Raw genomic sequence first — 16,413 nt, forward strand, 5'->3', positions numbered from 1 at the left:
CCCCCCAGAATTATCTATGAAAGAAGCAGGATAAAAAAGTCTAAAGCTTAGGACAATAATCCCTCACCCCAAGAGGAGCAGAGCCCAACACTAACATAAATTCCAAAGTCAAGAAAATAGACTGAAAAAATGAGCAAATGACAACAAAAAGAACATGACTATAAAAAGTTACTATGGTGACCAGAAAGTTCAAGCACAAACTCAGAGGAAGACAATGACGTGAAAACATCTACAAGCAAAGACTCAAAGAAAAAAATGCAAATTACACACAGGCCCAACAAGAATTCCTAAAAGAGCTAAAGAAAGAATTTTTTTTTAAGCAAAAAAAAAATTTTTTTTTTTAGGCAATTGGGGTTAAGTGACTTGCCCAGGGTCACACAGCTAGTAAGTGTCAAGTGGTTGGTCTGAGGCAGGATTTGAACTCAGGTCCTCCTAACTTCAGGACCAGTGCTCTATCCACTGTGCCACCTAGCTGCCCCCCACAAAATTATTTTAAAAATAAAATAAAAGATGTAGAGAAAAACTGGGAAAAGAAATGAGAGGGATGAAATAAATTATGAAAAAATAATTAACAACTATAACGGAGTGGAGAATGTGGAATATGATATTCTGGAAGGCAAAAGAGCTAGAATTGCAACAGAGAAAAACCTACCCATCAAAACTGAGTATAATCCTTTAGGGAGAAAATTGATATTTAATGAACTAGAAGACTTCCAGGAATTCCTGATAAAAAGATCAGAGCTGAATAGAAAATTTTATATTCCAACACAAGACTCAAGAGAGGCATAAAAAGGTAAACATGAATGAGAAACCATGAGGAACCTAGTAAGGTGTGAGGTGGTACCTCAGAGTTGTTTTAATTTGCATTTCTCTAATCAAAAGTGATTTAGAGCACTTCTTCATATGCCTATAGATAGTTTTGATTTCTTCATCTGAAAACTGCCTGTTCATATTCTTTGACCATTTATCAATTAGGGAATGGCTTGTATTCTTATAAATTCAGTTCTCTCTATATTTTAGAAATGACACCTTTATCAGAGACATTTGCTGTGAAGATTGTTTCTTTCTGCTTTCCTTCTAATCTTGATTGCATTGGTTTTGTTTGTGCAAAAGATTTTTAATTTAATATAATCAAAATTATCTATTTTATATTTTGTAATGCTTTCTAACTCTTGTTTTGTCATGAACCTATAACTCACTTAACTTCTTTCAGAATTTGGATACAATACCACTTGGCACACATATGGTTAGTATTGATATTACTTCATTGTCTATGGTACCTTTTACCAAGATGTAGTTTCCTTCCTCATCGCTTTTAATTAGGTCTATTTTTGCTTTTGCTTTGTCTGAGATCAGAATTTCTACCCCTGCTTTTTTTTTGTTTTTTACTTCAGCTGAAGCATAATAGATTCTGCTCCAGCCCCTCACCTTTACTCTGTGCGTATCTCTCTGCTTCAAGTGTGTTTCTTGTAAACAACATATTATAGGATTCTGGTTTTTTGATCCACTCTGCTATCTGCTTCCATTTTATGGGAGAGTTCACCCCATTCACATTCACAGTTATGATTACTAACTTCATATTTCCCTCCATCCTATTTTTCCTCCTGTTTGTCCTCTCTCTCCTTTCACCCTTTCCCTCCTCACCAGTGTTTTGCTTCTGTCTACCACTTCCCCTGATCTGCCTTCCCTTCCGTCAGTCTCCCCCCTCTCCCTTTACTTAATCTCCTCCCCTTCTACTTTCCTGTTGGGTAAGACAGATTTCTATATTCAACTGCTTGTGTATGTTATTCCCTCTTTGAGCCGACACTGATGAGAAGTAAGGTTCAAGCAATGCCCACTCTCTACCCTCCTATCTTCCCCTTGACTGTAATGGGCTTTTCATGCCTCCTCATGTGAAATAATTTACTTCATTCTCCTTTCTTTCTGCACCCTTTCTCATCCCTTAGTTATTTTTATGTCATTCCCTCAAATTTGCCTTATATCTGTAACCTCTATTTACACATATTCCTTCTAGCTTTACTATTAATGGCGCAGTTTTTAAGAATTACAAGTATCATCTTCCAATGTAGGGATGTAAATAGTTCAGCTCCACTGAATCCCTTATTCTTTCTTTCCCATTTTTCCTTTTTTAGGCTTCTCTTGGGTCTTGATATTGGAGATCAATTTTTTGTTCAATTCTGGCCTTCTTATGAAAGCTTGAAATCCTTCTGTTTCATTGAATGACCACTTTCCTCTTGAAGTATTATGCTTAATTTCACTGGGTAGGTGGATTCTTGGTTGTAGTCTTAGTTTCCTTTGCCTTCCAGAATATCATGTTCCATGACCTCTGATCTTTAAATGTTGCAGCTGCTAAGTCCTGTGTAATCCTGATTGCGACTTCCTGATATCTGAATTCTTTCTGGACACTAGCAGTATTTTTTCCTTGACCTGATAGTTCTATGATTTGGCTATAATGTTCCTTTGGAGTGTTTATTTTGGAATCTCTTTCCTGAAGTGATTAGTGGATACTTTCAATACCTATTTTGCCCTCTGGTTCCAGGATATCAGGGCAGTTTTCCTTGATAATTTTTTTTTTCTGATGAGGCATTTGGGGTTAAATGACTTGCCCTGAGTCACACAGCTAGTGAGTGTTATGTGTCTGAGGCTGGATTTGAGCTCAGGTCCTCCTGACTCCAAGGCCAGTGCTCTATCCACTGAGGATAATTTCTTGAAAGATGCTGTCCAGGTCCTCCTTTTGCTTATAGCTTTCAGGTAGTCCAGTGATTCTGACACTGTCTCTCCTGGATCTATTTTCCAGGTCAATTGTTTTTCCCATGAGGTATTTTATATTTTCTTCTATTTTTTTTTTCATTCTTTTGAATTTATTTGATTCAATTTTGATGTCTCATATACTCATTAGCTTCCACTTGCTCAATTCTAACTTTTAAAGAGTTGTTTTCCTCAGTTAACTTTTGTACTTCCTTTTCCATTTGGCCAATTATACTTTTCATAGCAGCTCTTTTTTTTCCCCTTTGGCAAGGCAATCGGGTTAAGTGACTTGCCCAGAGTCACACAGGTAGTCGGTATCATGTGTCTGAGGCAGGATTTGAACTCAAGTCCTTCTGACTACAGGGCTAGTGCTCTATCCACTGCGCCATCTAGCTGCCCCTGCCAATTGTACTTCTTAAGGAGTTGTTTTCTTCAATGGATTTTTGTATCTCCTTTTCTATCTGGCCAATTCTAATTTTTAAGCAGTTGTTTTCTTTTTCCAAGCTATTGACTCTTTTTTCATAATTCTCTTGCATCACTCTCATTTATTTTCTCAATTTTTTTCTACTTCTCTTATATGATTTTTAAGTTCCTTTTTCAGCTCTTCCATAAGTTCTTTCTAGGCTTGAGACCACTTCCCATTTTTCTTTGGGGTTTTGTCCACAGGTGTTTTGACACTGTTGTCCTCTTCTGAGCTTGTGTCTTGATCTTCCCTGTCACCATGATAACTTTCTATGGTCAGATTCTTTTTTGTTGTTTTTTGCTCGTCTTTTTTGACCTTTTCCCTTCCTTTTAAATTTGAGCACTGTCTCAGGCTTCTTGTGCCAGGGATTGCAAGCCTGGTATTGCACTGATGTTTCCCTGAGGCCCACGGCAGACCCTCTTGTCTGGTGCTGTGCCAAGGGGGTAGAGTTTGGGGTGACTAGCATTGCTGGAGGCCATAGGGGTCTGGCAGTTTACGTGGTGCTGAGCTGGGGTCCGAGTGCTAGTATCTGGCATATGCTGAGGTAGGTGGGGTATCTCTACATTTCCCTGGGGCTACACTGAAGCATGGAAGCACGTGGAAGTCTGCTTGCTGGAGGTCATCTGTTTTCCTTGGGCTATACTGAAGTACTTGCTGGTTCTCAGAGCTAGAGTCTGCCCTTTCCCCTGGCTATGCTGAGGCACATGGTAGGTCTTGGTGTTGGCATTTGCCTGCTCCACCACACTGGGGCTCAGGATCTCAAGATCTCTCTAATTTGATTTTTTTTATTAGGAGCTATTTTGCCCAATTATGTGCCAATAAAACTAATAATCTAAATGAAATGTAGAAATATTTATATAATACAAATTGCCCAGATTAACAGAAGAGGAAGCAGAATATTTAAATAACCCTATCCTAGAAAAAGAAATTGAACAAGCCATAAATGAGATCCCTAAGGGGGAAAAAAAAACCCAGGACCAGATGGATTTACAAGTGAATTATCCCAATACCTTTCAGAATAATTAATTCCAATATGATATAAACTATTTGAAAAAATAGATAAAGAAAACGTCCTACCAAATTCCTTCTATGACACCAATATGGTTTTGATACCTAAACCAAGGAGAGCAAAAACAGAGAAAGAAAACTAGATAAATTTTCCTAATGAATACTGATGCAAAAATTGAAATAAAATACTAGCAAAAAAGACCATAACTATAACTATAACTATAACTATAACTATAACTATAACTACAACTATAACAAAGATCATACACTATGACCAGGTGAAATTTATACTAGTAATGATGGGCTGGTTCAATGTCAGGACAACTATAAACATAATTGACCACATCAATAACAAAAAAAAAACAAAGAAAAATCATATGATCTGCATCAATAGATGCAGAAAAAACTTTCAACAAAATACAACTATTCTTGTTAAAAAAAAACAGTAGAAGGCATAGAAATAAAAGGAGCTTTTCTTAAGATGAAAGTAGTGTCTATCTAAAACCAAAAACAAGCATTGTCTGTAGTGGCAATAAACTGGAAGCCTTCCCAATAAGATCAGAAATATAGCAAGGATGTCCATTATCACCATTATTATTCAATATTGTGCTATAAGTACTAGCTTTAGCAGTAAGACAAAAAAAAGGAATTGAAGGAATAAAATTAGGAAACAAAGAAACAAAACTATCACTCTTTGTAGATGATATGATGGTATACTTAGAGAATTCAAGAGAATCAACTAAAAAACTAGGTGAAACAATTAACAACATTAACAAAGTTGCAAGATATGATATAAATCCACATAAACCATCAGCATTTCTATATATTACCAATAAAATCCAGCAGGAAGACATAGAAAGAGAAATTTCATTTAAAATAATTTCAAACAGTATAAAATACTTGGGAGTCTACCTGCCAAGACACACATAGGAATTGTATGAACACAATTACAAAATAAAGACAGTTCTAAACAATTAGAAAAATAGTAATTGCTCATGAGTAGGCTAAGCCAATATAATAAAATGACACTGTACCTAATGCACTTTACTTATTCAGTCCCATATCAATCAACTAAAGAATTATTTTACAAAGCTAGAAAAAATAATAAAATTCATCTGGAAAAACAAAATGTCAAGAGTATCAAGGGAATCAATTTTTTTAAAAAGTAAAAGAAGACAACCTACCACTACCAGATCTCAGACTATATCCTACAAAGCAGTAATCATCAAAATAATCAAAAAATCTAGATAAGAAATAGGGTAGTTGATCAGTGGAATAGATTAGGTTATATTACAGAAGTAAATGACCATGATAACCTAGTGTTTGATAAACCAAAGGATCCAACCTTTGGAGAAAAGAACTCACTATTCAACAAAAACTGCTGGGAAAACTAGAAAGAAGTATGGCAGAAACCAAGTATAGGCCAACATCTAACACCATATACCAAGATAAAACAAAGTGGGTACACAATTTGGACATAAATAGTGATATCTTAAGCAAATTAGAGGATCATGGGGGTAAGGAAAGAGTTTATGACCAAACGAAATAGAGGAAAACAAGAGTTAAAATAGAACAGTCCCTGCCCTCAATCCTACTTGGAGGATAACAGATTTATATAGATAAGTAAGTACAATATATTTTAAAAAGAAAAGAGCACTAATACCGAGGGTGGAGATAGAAGGAAAAATCAGGGAAGTCTTTGGGTAGGAGGTGACACCTGAGCTGAGACTGGAAGGAAGCTAAGAATTCTGAGAGGTGTTGATAAGGGAGGTATTATAATCCACACGTGGGGGAGAACCTATACAAAGGCACAGAGGAGGAAGATAGGTTATTGAGTTCAGGGAACAGTTAGTGGTCCAGTTTGGCAGGTATTAAGGAGAGTAATATGAAGTAAGTCTGGGAAGGTAAGTGGGAGGCAGACTGCAGACATGGATGCAGGGGTGTTCTGGAGCCAGCTCAAACAAGCTCAAGAGAGCTGGTAGTTAAATTTTTAGTGTAAACATTTACACCTTGGAAATTAGCAAATGCTACAAAATCAGGACTGTACTTACTATTCTGTTTATTTTTAGACTTAAAAAAGTGAAAATGTTATCAAGGCAGAGTAAACTTAAAAGTATGTCACGTGGACATTTTTTTCAGGGGGTCAGTTGTCAAGCATTTACCAGCAGAACCTGCATAGATGCAACCTTAAAGCAAAATGAAGCACTTGAGATTCTATGCCTTAGAAAGATTTATTTGACTATATGGGAAAGGGATTGGAAAGAGGAAAGACTTGAGGCGGGAAGACCAATTAGGAGGATCCTGCAATAGTGTAAGCAGTAGGTGAAGAGTACCTGGACCAGGATAGTGTACATGTGAATGGAGAGAAGGAAACAGGTATGAAAGACATTGGCTACAAAACTCACTAAGCAGTGAGACATGACCACGGGGGAGAATGAAGAATTAAGGATAACTGAGGATGTAAATGAAAGAAGACTGGTACTCTCAAAAGGAACAAGTAAGTTTTAAGGTAGAGTAGGGTATGGTACTTTGGGAAAGAGGGAGGAAAGAATAATGAGACCACTTTGGACATCTTAGTTCTATATGCCATATGAAATCCAAGCAAAGATGTCCAACAAGCAGCTGGTGATATGGAACTGTAATTCATAGGAGATTAGGGATGGTTAAAAGATTTGGGAATCATTTGTGTATTGTGTATTGGTGATAACTGAACTCCGTGGGAGCTGATGAAATCACCAAGACTAAAAATATAGAAAAGAAAACTGAGAGGAAACAACCACACCTAGTGGGAAATGTATGCTGATCCATGAAAGGAGACTAAAAAAGAGCCATACAAAAGGAAGCAGGAAAACCAGTAGATAACAAGGTCACAAAAGCCAATAAAGATCTCTTAAGGCCTTCCAGCTCAAAAATTCCATAAAACTTCATCAGAATTCTTACCATTTTTTTTGGTTGATCTGAAACATTTTATTATAAAAGACTACCTGTGAATTATTTGCATATTTCAATTTTGGTGTAGTGTACCTGCTCAAAAAAGACCTAAGGTTGAAGGTCAACCCCTGACACGCTGCTAGCTGTATGTGATCTTGGTCAAGTCATCTGATTTCTCTCAGCCTCTTCTCCTGTGATGCGTACTAAAACTGTGCAATCTTGGCAAAGTCATTCCATCTCTCTGGGCCTCAGTTTGCTCACTTGTAAAATGAGAAGGATGAAGCAGAAGACATCTCAGATCTTTTTTCAACTCTAAATTTATGATCTCCTGAGCTCTAAAATGAAGATACCGCCTACCCTATCTACCTAACTCAGATGGTTGTTATGAAAATTAGACAGTATATATTAATAAGTGACATGTGAATTATAAAGTGCCATAAAAATGTAAGGAGTGATATGCAGTATGAATGCTTTCATTTTGAAATGAAACAGTACCTCCCTCCGCCATGGCAGCCCCCTTCTCCCATTGCTGAGTTCCTTCTTGGGGCCTCCATTATTTTTATTCCCCTTCTGGCTGGACTTCTGACTCTCTGGACATTGCCACCATGTCCTCCACATGGATACTTTCTCTCCCTCCCATTGCATTTCAGCTCTTACCCCATTAGAACATAAGCTCCTGGGACATTATGATCCAAAGCCCCCCAAATGTACAATAAGACTAGGAGCTGCAGTCACTCTGCCAAAATCGGGCATCAAAGAGGCATCTGTGTAACTGGAAGCAGAGAGGCTGAGCTTGGGAGCATTGTATCGTCCCAGCAGAATTATAGCCCAACCATCGCAGATGTATTGGAGACAGGCAGAGACAGGAGAAGGAAAAGCAAAGTGGGGGAAGGGATAAGGGAAAAACACAAAACAAAAAAATCCCAGAATCCTTCCGGTCTCTCATGCAAGCGTGAAGGCCTCCTTTCTGTTCCCAAACACAAAGGCACCCAGTGATCCACAATGGAATGGAAGGGGTACAGCTCCTCTTCCTAGCAGACCACAGTGAAGTCAGATGCTTGGGCAATGGAAGAAGACAGACTGAGCAGATTAAAAAAAACTCAGGGAATAGACTGAGAAAGACAGAAGAAATCACACCACAGCATGATATGCATAGAGGTGCAAGGCTAATACTGTTCCTGAGGAAAAAGTGAGTGCAGGACAATTTTAACCTCTTTGCTGACCCCCCATGAGATTAGTTAACCTGTCATCCAAGCATCGCAAGGTTAGACAATTACCCCACTAACTTTCAATAGCACTAAAGGAGAAATGGGCAGTTATTTGGCACAGTGGATAGAGTGCTGGCCCTGGAGTCAGGAGGACCTGAGTTCAAATCTGGCCTCAGATACTTACTAACTGTGTGACCCTGGGCAAGTCACTTAACCCCGTTTGCTTCAGTTTCCTCATCTGTAAAATGAGCTAGAGAAGGAAATGGCAAAACATTCCAGTATGACCCAATGGGGATCACAAAGTCAGACACAACTGAAATGGCTCAACAACAAAGGAGAAACAATTATCCTGTTATTCAAAAGGAGACATCAGTTACATAAGATCCTCTATGGAACATAAGCTCCTTGAGGGCAGGGAGGACCTTTCTGTACTCAGTGCTGCACAGTGTCTAGCATATAGTAAGTGCTTCATAAATTCTTGTTAACTGGAGCAGTTACGTAGCACTGCGGTTAGAATGCTGGCTTTAGAGATAGGAATCCTGTTGTTGTTCAGTTATGTCCAATTCTTCATGACCCCATTTGGGGTTTTTGTGGCAAAGATACTGGAGTGGTTTGCCATTTCTCTCTCTGGCTCATTTTGCAGATGAGGAAACTGAGGCAAATAGGGTTAAGTGAATTGCCCAGGGTCACACAGCTACTAAGTGTCTGAGGCCAGAATGGAGCTCAGGTCTTCTTGACTCCAGACCCAGCACTTTATCCACTGTGCCACCTAGCTGCCCCTGAGTTAGGAATAGGATCAAAAGAAATAACCCGAGTGAATAAAGCACCAGCCCTGAAGTCAGGAGGACCTGAGTTCAAATACAGCCTCAGACCAGACACTTGACACTTACTAGCTGTGTGACCCTGGACAAGTCACTTAACCCCAATTGCCTAAAAAGAAAAAAAAAAGAAATAATCTGTATAAAGTGTTTTGCAAACCTTAAAGAGTTAAAGAAATGTTAGCTATATTACTATTACCAGTGACCTATGAGTTCATGACAGAACTATGGGAAATTCAAAAGCCTTCCTGGCCAGTTCCCTACCCTATTTGGGAGATGGGCCAAAACAATCCTCTTTCCTTGGGAAAGGGCAAGACATAGAGAGAAGAAGGGGGAAGAGGCTGAAATGACTTCAGAACAAAGAGTACTTGCTCTCCATCCAACAGGAACTCCTCTTCATCTTGATACCATTAAAAACTTCACGTACTGTAAGAGCTTGGCATCTAAAGAGGATGTCCAGAAGGAGCCCCAAGGAGTCACAGGACAGAACTCCACTCTTCCGCACGTCTTTCCCCTCCAGATGAAATGGCTTCATGTCTATGCTGTACACTTTGTGGGATGGAGAAGGGGAGGGGAGGACTATGCAGGCAACAAGCCATCTGTTGCCAGGTGTGAGAAATGATTCATTTCGACCCCTACTCTATTCCAATCAGTATTAATCATTTTGATATTTTACATAAGTCATATAGGGATAATTAGATAACATAGGTTATAGTAGGCCTCAAACTTTAATGTAATGTTCACTATTTGTTTACCAGTTATGAAGCTCATTTGCGCAACCACAAGAATGCTGACAAAGATATCTCCATCCTGTTTTACTCAAATTCTGTGTCCAAACCCAACATGGGTGGGATGTCTTGATTCTTTTGAAAGTCCCCCAACTTATTTTTGCACCTCTGGATCACCCTTCTTGACCAACATGAGCAGGTGACCATTTTATGACCATCTTATGACCACTTGGTCACCAAAGATGACCATTGCCTTGCCCATCTTAATTTTTGGCCCTCAAGAGCAAGGTCTATTAGTCAATGGGATTCTGTATTTTACCATGTCTCTTTTGCATATTTGGGTTTTAAACCTTACAAAAGTAAGGTCCTGGGGACCAGGGGCTTCTCAGATCATGAAGAAGATCTGAGGTCCACTTCATTAGAGAGGACTATAGACCCTTTAATAAAGTGCCATTGGCTCAGAGCTCTGCGTCAGTGGTTTGTCTTGCAGACTGGACAATTTAAAAACCACACACAGGGTGCTTAGATCTTGCCTACCTGCCAAGCTTCTCTGATCTTCCTCTCTGACAGGGGAAGGTGTCCATCGAGGGATGTGAGAGATGCCCTGAGAGATCAGCTCATTCAGATAATACTCAATCACTTCCTTCCCCTGGAATACAAGGCAAGCAAAGATAAAAGAAAGATGTCCTCCATGAGCTCAGTGGGTCCCATAGCCACTCTTAGCAGAGCAAATGGGAGACTCCAGCCATCCCATCATGAAAGTAGCAGTAAAGTCATCCAGTCAGCCGTTGGTAGTCAATTGCATGGAGAAAAAAAGCCAGATGTGGGCAAACCAGGATCCATTACAATAAAGATCCCTCATTTCACAAGAGCCTTGTGCTCCACAGCCCAGGGAAGGGCATTTTCCAATGAGGGTGAAAAGCCAAAGAATGGCCCTCCATATTCAGGAGACTATAACTATAAGGAGAACTGTTTATAAGTGAGTATCTCTTGTGAACATCCAGTCTGTTACACATGAAACTAACTGGCTCCATTTCTTACCTTCTTGATGTTGGCTGTGTACTGCTTCATCGCAATTTTCTCCACGGCATTTTCAAAGCCGAAGAATGATTTGATGTCAAGAGAGGCTGACTGCTCAAAGCAGGTCCACTCATCATTTTCAGGGTGAACCTGAAATCCAGAGAGGCCAAGTCATTTACAAAGTCATAAGACCACAGAACACTCAGAGCTAGATCCAAATGTACCCTTTTCACACTTTAGGAAGCAGGCTGAAGTGAATTAGACACCCTCTAAGTGAATTAGATACAACTATATTGGACATTAAATTCCCATTAAAGTTTAACCACTGTGCATTGGGCTGACTTTGAGCTTCTGGGTTTGCTATGAGTGTGGCATGGGACTAAGCAATGCTCCATGAGCCCTCCGAGGAAATTCTTTCTGAAGAGTCAAAATGGCCAGGTCACACAGTCCTACATTCAGGAATAATCTGGTTGCCAGTTAGCTGTGAGGGTCTTTCTAAAGGCCTCTGAGAATGGCCTAATTCTCACCATTAAGTATTCATTAACTGTCTTTTGGTACACACACACACACACACACACACACACACACACGGAGTGAACTGAGAAATTCATCCACGAGGCTGTGCAATGCTGTTTGATTATTTGAAAAGGAAGGCCTCTGACAACAGGTCAGGTCTTCTCTAGCCTGGAGGAAATATATGTTGTCGATAAGGTCAGGACAGGGATGATCTATCTCACTTTTCTTTGATGACATCCCCAAAGTCTAGAACAGTGACCAGTATATAGTAGGCACTTAATCAATGCGCGTTAGTTGGTGGTTGTGCAAAGTCAGGCACAGTCCAGATCAGCAATGTTGCAACTGCTGACATTAACAAATGACTAGCCAGTAATGCAATGAGGGAGGAAGTAACTTCTTTGTGGAAGCTTAAAGAAATGTTGTGTTCGGGGCAGCTAGGTGGCGCAGTGGGTAGAGCACCCACCCTGAAGTCAGGAGGACATGAGTTCAAATCCGGCCTCAGACCAAATACTTGACACTTACTAGCTGTGTGACCCTGAGCAGGTCATTTAACCCCACCTGCCTAAAAAAGAAATAAGAAAAGAAAGAAAGGAAAAAAAAGAAATGTTGTGTTCCTCACTGACACCTGCCCAAATGGAAACATCTGGATTGTACTAGAACTAAGTCTCCATCCCATCGAATAGCCATGATAATTCTATTTTGCAGTAATAGGGTCATGGAAAGGATATCATTTTGGAAGTTATAAAGATGAGCTAATGACATAATAAGGCCAGAAGAGGGATAGGTTATCAACAGAAACTTCTTGGCAGAAACTACTTCACATTACTCTGCCCCATCCCACACTATGGTGTCATAACTGGCTGAAAGTAACAGGGTTCTGAGGAATTGTTGACTTTATCTCGGAGATCTTTGAGAACTTTGCAGCAAGCTGACACCACAGACAGTTGCCTTTCTGGAAACAGTGAGGAAAAAGCCCTGGATTTCAAGTCAAAGAATCTGCATTTGAATCCTGCCCTTTACAACTTCTATCTTGTGTGATTCTTGGGGAAGACTCTCAACCTCTAGGCCTCGGTTTCATCATCTGTAAAATTGGAGTAGATGACCTCTGCGGTCCCTTCAACAATGAAATGAGATACTATTTGCAAAGTGTTTAGAAGAGTACCTGGAATGCAGTAGGCACTTAATATATGCTTGTTCCCTCCTTCCCTCCCTTCATGCTTTAGAATTCAGGGGTGGGGAACCTGCAGCCTCGAGGCCATATGTGGTCCTCGGTCCTCAATTGTGGCCCTTTAACTGAACCCAAACTTCATAAAACAAATTCCCTCAATAAAAAGATTTGTTCTAGCTCCAGCCTTGGAGTCAGGAGGACCTGAATTCAAATTCGGCCTCAGACACATGATGCTTACTAGCTGTGTGACCCTGGGCAAGTCACTTAACCCCAATTGCCTTACCAAAAAGAAAAAAAAAAAGATTTGTTCTGTAAAACTTAGACTAAGTCAAAAGGCTGCATGCAAGGACCTAGAGGGCCACATGTGGCCTCAAGGCAGTAGGTTCCACACCTTTGCTTTAGATCTATGATCTTACTCTTAAATCCAGTCTTATACGACTAGCTTTCCAGGGAAAGTTTCACATAGCCATGGTCACTGGTGGTGGGAAACAAACCCACATAACAACACCTTTCCCAAGGAAGAGAGACAAAGTTTGCATCATGGCCCACTTACAGTGTAGCTGCAGTTCTCATGAACGATGACTCGATTGGCAAACGTCTCATTGTGGGCCTCAATAAGAAGAGTTCGATCCTTCCAATTTAAAACATTTTTCTGCACAAAGATAACATACTCGACCCCAGCAATCTATAAGAGAAATGGGATAATGGGGCAAATAAGACAGAAGAAAGCAATCATGGCTCCATAGCCTCCTGTCTCAGGGGCACTGGGAACCAAGAAAAAAGTTGAAAGGCCTACCTTCTTCAATAACCGTGGTGCATCTACAGTCAGTTTGCAGCTGCGCTCGACAATGTGAATGGATCCATCCTGGCTCTTGGATTCATGAATGATCTCACTGCCCAAGAACACAGGTATCTGGGGGCATGTCGGAAAACGTTTTTCATAGGCCTAGGAGAGGCAAAAATGGGAATAAATTACCAGGCTCTGGATGCCAGTATGACACTGAGAGACACATGCTGTATTGGGGGGAAAATTCATTGAGACATGGTCTTACTTCCACCCCCTGGCTGTCCTGACTTCCTTCAGGTCCCAGCTAAAATCCCATCTACTGCAGGAAGCCTTTCCTAATCCCTGTTAATCTTTGTGTTTTCCTCTGTTGAGTATTTCCTATTTATCCTGTATACAGGTTGTTGGTTTTTTTTAATGTAGTTGTTCGTATGTCATCTCCCCCATTAGATAGTGAACTCCCCAAAGGCAAGGACTGTCATTTGCCTTTCTTTTTATCCCTGGAGCTTAGCATACTACCTAGCACACAGGAGGCATTTAATAAACGTTTATTGAGGAACTGATGGCGGCATGCACCAGCTGGGTGACTTTGGGTAAGTCTCGGTCTCTCTGGGCCTAAGTCTCTTCATCTATAAAATAAAGAGATTGACCAAGATGATCCCTAAGATCTTCCCAGCTCTAGAATTCTAAGATTCTGTGACATTGCCAGCTTGGTAAGCAAACAAGGAAGATTCATTCTCTGGCAAAATATAACAATTTTTTAAAATTTATTTATTTTGCTTTTTGGTGAGACAATTGGGGTTAAGTGGCTTGCCCAGGGTCACACAGTTAGTAAGTATCAAGTGTCTGAGGCCAGATTTGAACTCAGGTCCTCTTGACATCAAGGCCGGAGCTCCACCCACTGCACGACCTAGCTGCCCCAAAATATAACAATTTTCTTGACTGTACTAGGGAATTTAGGGGCACTAATGCTAGTCTGTATGTTGCTGCCATTTTTCTTAAAGAGCCACACAGAAAATCACCCTATTTCTAGTCATGTATTATAAAAGTGGCCCCACTGAGACATCACATTGCATTCTTCTTAGATTCTTAGTTAGGTCTCCCTCTAGGATGGAATTTTAAGTCACACTGTTGAAAAAGAACATTAAATCATGTAATTCCTCCCCTGCTAATACCTGATAAAGAAGCAACAGAGAAAGAGAGAAAGAGAGAGCAAGAAATTTTCACTCGCAAATGCTTTAGATCAATTTTTCATTAAGTTTGCAGCCCCATTTGAAAATCCAGCAATTAACTTAGCCTTGTCTCTATCATCCTCAGCATATTCTATTTTATGAACAATTAGACTGTAAGCTCACTAAGGGCAGGGCCCATGGTATCTATTTCAACCTATAGTATTTTAAAATTGGTTCCTGCACACAGGGCAGGGAACTGATAGCTAAGTGCTTAGGTTTCAAAACATTAAACTATTTAGAAATACCGCTGCAAAAGACAAGTCATAAAAACTAATCATACCTTTTGACCCAACAATTTCATGGCTAGGATTCTAACCTAAAAAAAAAAATCATAAAAAGAAAAAACAGGACTTATTTATGCAAAAATAATAATAGCTGATTTAAGTATAATAGCAAAAAAACAAATAACCTATATGTCCAGTAACTATAGGATGGATGAACAAATTATGATATGCTAATGGAATATCATGACTCCATAAAAAATTTAACATGAAATGTACAAGAAAATGTGGAAAAACATAGATGAAGTGATGCAAAGCAAGTTCAACAGAACCAGAATTGTATCTACATGGAATGACACTAGAAAGAGAGAAAGGGGGAGAGAAGAAATAAAGGAAGAAGCAAGTGAAGGAGGATAGGAGGACAAAAAAGAAGAGGAAGGAGGAAAGGAAGAAACAAGGGAAGAAGGGTAGCAAGAAGCCAGGGATGGGCAGGATGGGTAGAAAAAAAGGAAGAAGTCAAGTAACAAAGTGGAAGGAGGAAAGGGAGAAGCAAGGGAAGGATGGTGGGAAGAAAAAAGGAAGAAAGAGAAGGAAGAAGGAAAGAAGCAAGAGAAAGGGAAGGAAGGGGCAAGGAAAGAAAGGAAAAACAGAGGGAGAAAGAAAAATGAAAGGTAGTAGAACTTCAGGCTGTTTCAGAAAGGGACACAGAGCAAAGCGTCTTTTGTCTATCAGTTATCTATTAATGTATCTGGTTCTACTTTGTTAAATGCTAAAGGTTTTGTGTAAGATCCCATTCCTTATTTTGCACATTAATTTGTTTGTCTTGGTCATTGTAACTGTTTCATCTGTAACATGATACAATCTCTAAGATCTCTCCCTGTTCCTTATTCTGCATATTTATTTAAGTGGTTATTAAGTTTATAATAAAAAAAATATTTAAAGAAAATCAAATAAATAGAACCTCAGAAGAAAGGGTAAACTTCCCTGGGCGTCAACTCTGAAGTCCCTGGAGCTGACTCCAGGGCACACAGGACAGAGAGGGCTCCCCAAGGCTTTACTGTTTACGCAGGACTTCCTGAGAACAAATGTGTTTTACGTGGTAGCTCACTGCTGTTGGGATCCTGCATTTGGTACAAGGTCACATGAAAAGCTAAGGACATGCTCAGCTGAGGAATGTGAAAATGAAATACAGTTTCCATCTTCTAAAGGCTGTTGATGAAAGAGGTGATTTATTTTAGACTCTAAAAGGGGAAAGTTCCTGCCTCATTCATTGCCCATTCAGTACAAGGGTTGGATAGCTGTAATTTAACAGTATCTGTGGACACCTTTATTAGAACAGAATTTACTAGACAGACACCACTCCCAGTGTCTATCATACCTCCTTAGATGTCCTGGGATTGGGATTTAACACCCACTCTCAAAATAACCAAGGCATCTGAGGACACATCCTGCCTTTGCAGCCAGACCTGCTACCAGGAGGAAGGGCAGCTCTCACATAGAGCTCAGGCTGCCTGCACTGGGAAACGTGGAAAGTTTGTTTCTAGTCACTGGTACAACTATCTTGGCCA

At 39.9% G+C, this 16,413-nt stretch overlaps 1 protein-coding gene across 2 annotated transcripts in view; it reads right to left on the minus strand.

The window, feature by feature from the left end:
* Positions 1 to 16,413, minus strand: part of SEC14L5 (SEC14 like lipid binding 5) — a 77,488-nt gene that overhangs the window by 20,389 nt on the left and 40,686 nt on the right. Inside the window, exons 1-5 of one of the 2 annotated variants that reach the window (XM_027839420.1) lie at positions 14,905 to 14,935; positions 13,405 to 13,554; positions 13,162 to 13,293; positions 10,946 to 11,074; positions 10,442 to 10,553 (exon numbers count right to left, since the gene is read on the minus strand). In XM_027839420.1, the coding sequence (XP_027695221.1) occupies positions 10,442 to 10,553; positions 10,946 to 11,074; positions 13,162 to 13,293; positions 13,405 to 13,554; positions 14,905 to 14,925 (544 nt within the window). In that variant the 5' untranslated portion in view covers positions 14,926 to 14,935. Of the gene's footprint in view, positions 1 to 10,441; positions 10,554 to 10,945; positions 11,075 to 13,161; positions 13,294 to 13,404; positions 13,555 to 14,904; positions 14,936 to 16,413 lie in introns of those variants that run through there. The other variant, XM_027839419.1, reaches the window with a different exon arrangement.

The sequence above is a fragment of the Vombatus ursinus genome, unplaced genomic scaffold (assembly GCF_900497805.2).
Source record: "Vombatus ursinus unplaced genomic scaffold, bare-nosed wombat genome assembly UNPS02014832.1, whole genome shotgun sequence".
NCBI classification, from domain to species: Eukaryota; Metazoa; Chordata; class Mammalia; order Diprotodontia; family Vombatidae; genus Vombatus; species Vombatus ursinus.